We start from the raw sequence: 9,860 nt of genomic DNA on the forward strand, positions 1-9,860 counted from the left end.
CACGAGGCCCGACAGATGCCGAGCCGCTGGGCGTGTGTGCACTTGTGTGTGTGTGCTTTAACGTGTGCGGTAGCATGCAGGTGTACGCAAGCACTGTGAGAGTGTGTACACGAGTGCAGTGTGTGACTGCGTGTGCATGTGTGTGCAGGCGTGCTGTGGCTCCCATCTTTCAGGCGGAGTGAGAAGGCCCGATGTCATTCCATCAGGAGACCGTCAGGGGTTCCCTAAGGGCCACTGCCTCTAAGGTATACATAAGCGGCTTCTCAAAGACACAAGGGAATTCCTTTGTTGTTTTTGCTTTTCTCCGCCGTTTTATGATAAATGCCTTTGATGCGCGGCTTACAGAAGTGATCTCTTTATGTGTGTGTTTCTGCTCACAGTTCATAGAAAACCTGTTATAAATTCACCCCGCCGGTTGGTCGTGCTTCCTCTCATGACCCATCCACAAGGAGGCCAAACTGGGCACTGCGGGTGGAGTTCCTGTCCTCCTGAGAGAAAGCCCTGGCCAGCCCAGGTGACGGAAGGGGAGAGGGAGCGTTTTTAAATAGCTTTTCCCCTCTGTTTGGCTCCAGTGGTAGGTGTAGGAAGACTGGCCAGCCTTGGACTGATGACCCCTTGAAACTAGAGAGCTTGGGGGCCTGCACCGATGACCACAAGGTGCCAAGGCGAGTCCCCGGTGTAGAATGATGGGGAAGGGCGAGCTCGGGCGGGAAGGAGAGCACCGCCCTCCGACAGAAAGGACCGGGGAGAGGAAGGCTGTGGAACAGAAGGCACGACCGAGGGAGCGTGTGGTTCTCCTGTGGCCACCCAGAAGTCTAAGGACAACATAGGTGACTTTGCTGGGAGATGAGCGTGAACAATGAAGAGGGGACAGATAAATGGACTGGGAATTTGCAGTGAATCCCTCTGCTGCTTGGAGCAACAGCTTTCTGCTTTTGAGTCTGGCAACCTGGCCTGTCGGCCTATCGCCATCACGTAAGAGATCCCCTGCATGAGCGAACAGTCCTCAGCATCCTCAGGGGGACATGCCAGGCTCACTCCTGAGAGAAAGCAGCCACACCACCGTAGCCAGGAGAGGTAGAGTCTACAGGAAACCCCTTGCTCGGAGCCATCCGCCTAGATGCTGGGGCCGGAGCGGAGAAGAAAGGAGCCTCGAGCCATCCTGCCTCCTCTCACATCAAACATGGCCAAGGAAGACCCCCCTCACCCCTCCCCAAGTCCTTAACCAGTCTGGAGGCACTGGATTGAGGGGGGGGCCTCAGCCACTGCTGCTGCCGTCCCCACCCCTGGGTCCTCCCTGAGCCAACCTGGGAAAGAGCTCGGGTTGGGTGGGGAGGTCGGAGGGGCCACGACTGCATGCTGAACCGGGGGCCAGCGGCAGCTCTCCCGACCGCAAGGAGGGCTCTGAGCTCTTGGCCTTCCGGAGACCATCCCGGAGCCCCACACAGAGCCCGGAGCCCCACACAGAGCCCGGAGCCAAGGGGCCCAGAGGACGAGGTGAGGGCAGGTGGGGCGGGAAGCATGTCCCAGGCACACAGTGTGTGCGGACCCAGGCGACGGGGCAGAGGTAAGAGCCCCCTGCTCTGAGTGCAGGCCCTGCAGCGTCTGCTCTCCTCTGGGCTGGTGAAAGGAGGGGCCCTCAGTCCCCCCGCCGTCTGGCGACGGTGGGCGGGTGGCTGTGAGAGAAGAAAGCGTACTGACCGCTGGGCGGTTTAGGCCGCGGAGGAGCAGGTTTCTTCGGAGGCAGAGCGGGAGTGTCCTGTTTACTTTTAAAGGGGTCATCTGAGAATCCTGCCCCTCCAAAGGAGGAGGTGAAAGGGCCAGAAGTTGGGGGCTGTAAGAGAGGACACGAAAGACAGGCAGAAATAATCGTTAACACGGAGGCAGCGGACGTCCACCGAGCCCTCCGGGCTGCACAGCACGGCCGCCACTCGGACCCAGGGTCTCTCACAAGCCCCCCCCCCACCACTTTCCTCCACCCTCAACAGCCGGGGTCCTCTGGCCTGTGAGGAGCAGCCAGCAAACACACAGAGCAGGCGAGAGTAGCCCGGTGCCTCGACGGGCTTCTGTCATGGGGTGGGGGTGGGGTGCTCCCTGCCACCCACAGGAGGGTATCAGGTCTCTCCTGACCCCAGGGTCCCCTGGGCTTCCTGCTCATACTTCAGAGATGCGCCCAGCCACTCCCCCTTCAGTCAGTGTCAGGCGCTGGGTCAGAACGGCACCAGACACTCTCTGTGCCCGTGGGCTGCCTGACCCAGTGGCTCAGGTCAGAGCCCACCGCAGCCCCGTCGGCACAGCCATCGCTGCCTCCACTGGGCTCTTATCACCTCTGGCCTGGACCCTCCACCAGCCTCCTCCTGCTCCCACCCACCTCCACATCTACCATCTCAAACCCAGAAGGGACCATGTCAACCAGCAACAGAGAGATGCCTGGATAGATGGGTGGGCAAGTGGGTAGATGGGTAGGTACAGCTGCCAGGCAGGTAGGGAGGTAGGTAGATGGGGGGTAGGTAGTAGCACTGAACAGCCCTAAAGCTTGAAGGTAACCTCCAAGCACTCCTCAAGTCACGCAGGGCCTCCCTCACAGCCCCTCACCACCCTACCCCCCTGCCACTGCCCAGGGCTTTAGCTTCATCCCTGCAGTTGCCCCAACCCTCTCCTGGCCAGTTCCCCAGTGCCTGGAACCCCCTTGTGCCCCATCCCGAGGCCTCCATACATACAGGGTCCCCAACTGGGGGCTCAAGCCCACCCCGTCCACCTCAAGCCCCTCTTCTTCCTCAGAGACTGGCTAGACCTCACTGCCGCCCCCAGAGCTCTCCCTGACATCCCTTCCCACTAACTGCCTGCTCGGACATCCTGGCAGGAGCTGACGGGACACACGCCATCACGCCACAGTGACGGGTACTCAGGCCCCTTCCACCTAACTGGGGCAAGTTGCCTGAAGGGCAGGTGCCAGTGACAGGGCGCATACCTGCCAACTGCCTGCAGCGGGCAGGGACTTGTCTACCTGTGCACCCTCACCTGGAGCACCAGCACAGCACCGAGCACAACAAACCTCCACTGACAGACGGATAAGCACAGACAGCCAGAGCTGCACCCCAAAGGGAGGAGACTGCTCTCTACAGAGGTGGGAGACCACGTTTACTAAAACAGAAAAGACCTAGGAAAATGTAGAGCAAGGAGATTCATAGCTGCTAGACACTAAAGTAATTGGTGGACACGGGAGTGAAAATGCTGATAAGGTCCTCAAAAAGCAAAGGAATGGAGACGCGCAGTGGGACAGGGTGGGCCACACGCAGCAGTGGTGGAGCGGGGGGTGCGTGAGGAGGGGCACTTGCAATGCCCTCCCCAGTGGGGCAGGTCAAGGGACAGAAAACAGAGCAGAAACACAAGAGTGCACTCGTGGGACCTTCTTAGGTAATCTGGTTCCGACACATCGCTGGAGAAGTGGGGAGAAGGGCTGATGCCAGTCACGGGGACGCGGCTCCCCCTCTTCCGGATCCGGTCACGGGGACAGGGATGCAGCCGCCCCTGCCCCTGGTACCTAGATACTAGTCTCAGGTGGGAGAGAGGCGGTCAGCCCACAGGGAGGAGGAGGGGGCCCAGAGTGGCTGCTGCACACTCAGCCAAGCCCACTGGGCGCCCTGGTTCCTCCCCACAAGCCTCTGGGGCCGCCAGGGTAGGAGACGCTCACTCGCCAGGGTAGGAGACGCTCGGTGATCTTCTCACCACATCTTCCTAATGGGATTGGGACAAGTCCTACTGTCACCACTTCTATCTTATACGCAGGGAAACTGAGGCACGGGGAGGAGATGCAGCCTGGTAGTCACACAGCACCTCAGCGGGGGAGTCAGGGCGGGAACCCACGCCATCCACCTCCTGGGCCAGGGCTCTCAGGCCCTGCCCTTGGCTGCTGGCAGCCCGCCGCCCGCCCCCCACGGGAGGTCTGGGGACTGTCCTCATGCCCAAGAGGGAGTCATGTGCAGATGCAGGCAAGAGGCAGAGCAGGGCAGAAGGCCCTGGGGAGGATGGGGTCTAATGGGAAAGACTCATTTCCCTGCCAAGACCACCTGGGCCCGCCGGGAAGCTCTGAGCCAGAAGGGCTGCAGCGGAGCGAGGAGGTCCCTCCCTCCACTGCTGCCTCCCCGCTTTCCCAGGCTCTGTGGCGCTTGTCCTTTTCGGTACAAAAGTCTGGGAGTCTCTGCAAAACCTGCTGCTCGAGTTTCCAGAACGTCTGCTGCAGAGCACAGTGGTTGGGGTGGGATCTGGAGGCCCTGCTACCGGCTCCGTGCCTCTGTTTCCTCGTCTATGAAATGACAATGACAGGCCCCAGCTCGCAGGGCTGCGGCAGGAAAACGAAAGGTAATGCATAAATTGCTCCTGCTGGAGCCTGGACCGCATCAGCACAAAGATAGCACGATTATTATCACGCCAAGGATGTGGATGTGACTAGAACTCTCTTGGATGCCCGCAATAATCTGCAAACGCTCCATCGGCCACCGATGCTTCATTTCTGCTGCTTCCCGTCATTCACAGAGCCTTTCCCAGACGAAGAGAGCAGTAGAGCTAAGGTGCTGTGTCGACCGGCAGCTTAGCTCTAAAGTGAGTGGGTTAGGGTCTGCTGGTTGGGAAAGAAGACGCAGTGGGGGCTAAAGAGATGGAGAGCGAGGGAATGCTGGTGCCTCTGCTTCTGCCGTTCCCAGGACACAGCCTGTGTCTAGGACTCTTGTTACCCTCGCCACAACCTGAAACGGATAGGAGGGAATCAAAACCAATCTCTCGGCAGAGTGGAGGCGTGACCAGCCCCCGAGGCCCCTGCGTGGGCCCCAGTTCTTGTCTTGGGTGCCGCGAAGGCGCCAGCTCTGGGGAAGGGGTGTAGAAGGGCACCCAGGGCTCTCTGGACGTGACCCCCCCCCGAGTTGTGGGGTGCATGGGGCCCTCGTCCACCCAGCCCGTGCAACCCCCAGCCTGGAGCGTGAGCTGCAGTGAACCTCCCGGCTGGCTGGGGACTCCATGGGCCAAGCCGACTCTCCACCCCCTCATCTGTCTAAACCCACGGAGCCAGTGGGCCCGCTCCAAGGCGAAAGGGTTCCAACTATAAGCGCCTGGTTCGCCCACAGCAGGGAATTATATCACTTCTGACACCAAAAAGCCTGCGTCATTTCCGAATCCTAATTTTCATGACTTGAAGTTTCCCAAGAAGCTTCCTTTGGGACCTGACTGGTTCCTATTCAGGCTGTGGCTTCAGGGAAAGTTGCTATTTTTAGAAGGGTTTCAGTAAAGCCGGTAGGGGCTCTCTGGCTGGGCTAGAGTGAAGTGTGCTTCCAAAAAAAAAAAAAAAAGGACAGACAGAAAAGCTACTATATGAGAAGCAGCTCTAAGAGATTCACAGTTTAAAGAATTGATTTAAAGCAAACGACTCTCAACTAAAAAAAAAAAAAAAAAAAAAGCCCTAAATAGGAATGCACGCTTGAAAAACAACTGAAAATGGGCAGTCAAGTATTTCATAGGTGTGTTTTTTTTTTAGCGCGGGAGGAGTGAAATAATTAAGTTAGAGTCTTGTTTTTATTCTCCGAAGCTCTCTGAAATCTATTTTGGGGAATGTGTTCTTAAAGCAAGGTAATACTGTCTAGAAAAATCTTCTCGGATGCTGAGGGACCTCAACGAAGGGTGCAAGCCCAGAGAACCTCCCAAAGGAATCTACTGGAGTCAGACTGCTGGCTGGCACTCTCCTCTAGCACTGCCAGGCAGAGGGAGGACACTCTAATTTAGGGTGAAGTTAAGAAAGGGAGCCACATGCATCATCAGCGTGCACTGCCTCCCCACCCCACTCAGGTGGAGAAAAGATAGCGATGTTAAAACACACACACACACACACACACACACACACACACACACACACACACACACACCAAGAAGTCAAAAAAAAAAAACACCTTCTTGCCACTTTACTTTCATTTCCTTCAGCATTTTATTTATATACACAATGTTGTTCTTGAAAAACAGAAAGGGAACCAAAAGGGAAAAACAGAGACCTATGAGGTTAGGGCACTGTATTCAGTTGAGCAAGTGGCATGAGATCAGGAGCTGATGGAATCGTGGAAACAAAACAATGGAGTACTGGAGACAAACTTTCCACGGCCCCATCCAGCTCCGTCCCGCCCAGCGCCATGAACAGGAAGGGGCACTGGTCCTGAAGTCACAAGTGCACGTGTGTGCAGCCTGATCTGGGACACGAGAACAAGGAGAGGGAAAGCGGAATGAGAAAAGGGAAAATGCAACTTTAGGTTAGAATGGGCAGAAGGAGGGAAGGGCCAGGTTCTGAACTGCCCGGCTCTGGGGTGTCTCTGCAGCTACGGGAAACGCAGGCACTGCCTGGAGGACGGAGACGCGGCCATTCCTGCCATCCGGGACCCCACCAGACTGGCCACCCCACACACAGCCTCAACTCAGGTGCTTCTTGAAACAGAGGGCCCCGTTCATGCCCTTGTCCTTGTCCCAGCTCGGGGGCACTGCTAGCTCTCACTCCCTCCCTGGCCTCACGCAGGGAGAGGGCCCACTTGTGCCAGCTTGAGAATACAGTGCGAACCCCTTCCCTGGAGACTGCCGCCCCCATGTGGCAGAAGTTTTCTCATTTCAGGGGATGGTTTCCCACCCTCTAAGCATGGACAGAAGACAAGGACACACAGCTCCACTCAAGGAGTGTGTGTAACAGCCACGCAGTGACGGGCAAACATGAGGGCCAATCTCAGGCCCTGGTCCCTTCTGGCTGATCCCAGGTGGCGCCCCGACCGTCAGCGTCACAGTTCCCATAACGAGCGATGGAGGCTCATTCCCTCCAGGCACTGGAAGGAGAGAGGCCGAAACCCCAGCACCTCTGGGATCCCTTCTGCGGCGGCCAATGGGCAAACAGATGCTCTGCCTCTGGCCAGAAGCTACATTTGCTACCTCAACAGTTTATACTCACACGTTTCTTTGAAAACCTAAACAAAATCCCAAATGTTTCTTGGAAGCCACGTACCACAATCACACGTTGCTAACCACGAGCGCTTGGCGCCCAGACAGTCGTGCGCCCCTCGGGCTGAGTGAATGTGGAGGAAGCACGCAGGACGCCCTGAGGAGCTGGCACGCGGGGCGAGCGGTACCGGGGGCCCGGGACTCCCCGCTGTGGGTACCCATCCCACACACTCCGGGAGCTCCCTCCCCACCCCACCCACACCAGCGAGGGGACAGGAACCGTATCTGCATGTGGCTGCCCCCCAGTGCTCACGGCACCTGGGCTGGAGCAGGCAGCTGGGAAAGACCGGTGGACTAAACAAAGAACGCAGGCTTTTATGGCTCCGAGGCCACAGGCCGTGCCGCACGCAGCTCTTTATCTGTGAGGGATCCCACCCTCACCCACCGAGGCCAAGATGCACACACCTAACGCTGCTTCCCTTAATTCTTGGCAAAGAAACATGGGCTCACAGTCAAAACCAAGGGACACTAAAGGTTAGAACAAAGAACAGCAGACCTACTCGCCTAGGCCAACATTTTCGACTTCTTAGCAGTTTCTTCTAGAATTTACCTCTCAGTCGTGGGCTTCTACTCTTATTTCTTCATCTGCCCATTTTGGACACGTCTGTTGACTGACTTCCTGCTACGTTAAGCACCACCCTCCAAGCCCCTCTCGAAAGAGCTCTAACACCATCTGTGGGACTATATCCACAGTCAGTTTATGTAACTATGGCCACGTAGACACCATCCAGTCCAACCAGGAGTGACTATCGTCCTTCCTGAACGGCTCACTTTTCACCTGCATATTTATTCACCGAGCCTAGCCCTCAATTTCCACATCCTTCTCGGGTTCTGTCCATGGGCAGCTCCAGACACACCTCCTGCCTTCTGGCCCATGGCCCACGGTTCCAGCCTCAGCGGGCTGCACACCAGGCCTGGCCCTCAGGACCCAAGACCTTCTCAACTTTGTTCAGCCACAGAGACGACTTTATCACCTGAGGTCTGACTGCCACCAGACACCAGTGGCAGTAGCGGGGAGCCCGCAGCGCTTTCGTCTCAGGGAGGGACTCAGGGCTCTGGCAGTTTCGCTTGGAGGAAGGGAAGTGGGTCCAGCCACAGCCATGGGCACTTTCTAGACCCCGTCTGCTGACTCACGACCTCACATGAGGATACATTTCAGAGTTTGACACGTGCCAAAGAAATACATACGTGGCATTAAACACTTACACCTGGCAGCCCACGACAAGACCACGACAAGAGGCACAAGGACACTGGCAGAGGCACAGGGGCTCCATGGGAAGGGCTTTACCTTGGACATCTGGCTGAAGTCGGCAAAGCCCTCAGCACTATTGAAGGACCCACTTCCGAAGGGGTCTAAGGTTCCAAAGGGACCTGCAAGCAGCACCAGCAGAGGAAGAGTTACAGGGCATTCACAGAACATGCCTCCTGGGAGCAGGGGGAGTGTCACCTCTCGGTTCTCAATGGCCCCCAAAGCAGGAGATCCATGGAGGTCACGTTTGGTTGATGGGGTGGTGAATCGGGTGCAAGTCCTCAACAAGGCCCCCTGCCCCCGCCCACTCTGGCTCTTGGTTGGTGCAGCTCAGCCATATGGTCTGCGGCCATGAGAGCCGGCACAGGGAGAGCCAGAGGGACTCTGCCCTGTGGCTGTGCTGCAAGCCAGCATTGTTCACCGTCACCAAAGGAGTGACAAGCACCCTGTGGAAGGAGAGCCTGCTGTCTGTCCTGCTGGATCAGGAGGGGAGAGTGAGAGGGAGGCGACCAGCCACCCACATGATTTATGTGGGGAGGTCATCTGCAGGTAGAGATTTTTGCTGAGCTCTCTCCTTTGGTGGGTGGTGCGATTTGCCCAGAATAACCCACGAGCTCACCTATGAAATCAAACTCTGTAACTAACAAGCACAAGATGTTAGGCCAGGCGGCAGTACCAAGTGCAACCTGTTTCCAAAAGCAAGGGGGAGTCTGCAAACGCTCCCCTTACTTAAAGGCACACCTAAGGGTTTTATGCTGTGAGGGGAGGTTCCCTCCAATCCAGTGCCCATAGCACAAGCCTCAGTAGAACCTTGGATTCCTTTAGGAGAAAAAATCCAACGGTTAGAACCAAAGATTCATTAAGGAGGAATGAGCAAAGAGTAACTAATACATTGGTGTTATTACTAAATTAATCCCTACTGCCAAGCTTCCTTTCCAGTAAGATGCCAGCTCTTGCTCAGAAAGATGAGCAGCCAGAGGGGAATGGCTTTGGCTGCACTGCCTCAGGCGAGGATCTGGGTGCCACTTACTAATGACATAAACACTGAGGACACACCAGATTTGGAAATGGGTGGGCCATTCCACTGCCCGAGGAAAAGTGAGAAGGAAAATAAGCCATCAGTCTCACCTGATCCTTTTGAGGAGACACTGGAGGATGAAAAAGGATCACTGGATTCAAAGGGGTCGAGCTGAGTGAAAGGAGAAAGGAGAGAGTGAAAAGCAGTTCCTTTGTTCATCATCCATTCATTCAACCACAAACTTTCTTGACATCTATATGCACCATATCTGCTGCCCAGCCTTGGGGAGGATAAAATGATTTAAACTAAATCCCGGCAGAGTTAAATCCCAACAGACCAACCCCTCCTGCAGATAACACCTATAAACACTCTGAACTGGAAAAAAAAAAAAAAAAAAGCCATCACCTGAAGACCCAGGAAGTGAACCAAAGCAGGAAGACTTTGGAAAAGAATTGAAACTTGGCAGAAAAAGCAGTACAAGGGCTTCCCTGGTGGCGCAGCGGTTGCGCGTCCGCCTGCCGATGCAGGGGAACCGGGTTCGCGCCCCGGTCTGGGAGGATACCACGTGCCGCGGAG

General features: G+C 56.4%; 1 protein-coding gene across 13 annotated transcripts in view; it reads right to left on the reverse strand.

The window, feature by feature from the left end:
* EPS15L1 (epidermal growth factor receptor pathway substrate 15 like 1) overlaps window positions 1–9,860 on the reverse strand; it is a 107,185-nt gene that overhangs the window by 19,793 nt on the left and 77,532 nt on the right. For 10 of the 13 annotated variants that reach the window (XM_028499024.2, XM_007104982.4, XM_007104978.4 and 7 more), the window contains 3 exons: window positions 9,395–9,455; window positions 8,306–8,388; window positions 1,702–1,834 (listed from right to left, as the gene is read on the reverse strand). In XM_028499024.2, the coding sequence (XP_028354825.1) occupies window positions 1,702–1,834; window positions 8,306–8,388; window positions 9,395–9,455 (277 nt within the window). Of the gene's footprint in view, window positions 1–1,701; window positions 1,835–5,996; window positions 6,228–8,305; window positions 8,389–9,394; window positions 9,456–9,860 lie in introns of those variants that run through there. The other 3 variants (XM_007104983.4, XM_007104985.4, XM_028499030.2) reach the window with 2 other exon arrangements.

The sequence above is a fragment of the Physeter macrocephalus genome, chromosome 2 (assembly GCF_002837175.3).
Source record: "Physeter macrocephalus isolate SW-GA chromosome 2, ASM283717v5, whole genome shotgun sequence".
NCBI classification, from domain to species: Eukaryota; Metazoa; Chordata; class Mammalia; order Artiodactyla; family Physeteridae; genus Physeter; species Physeter macrocephalus.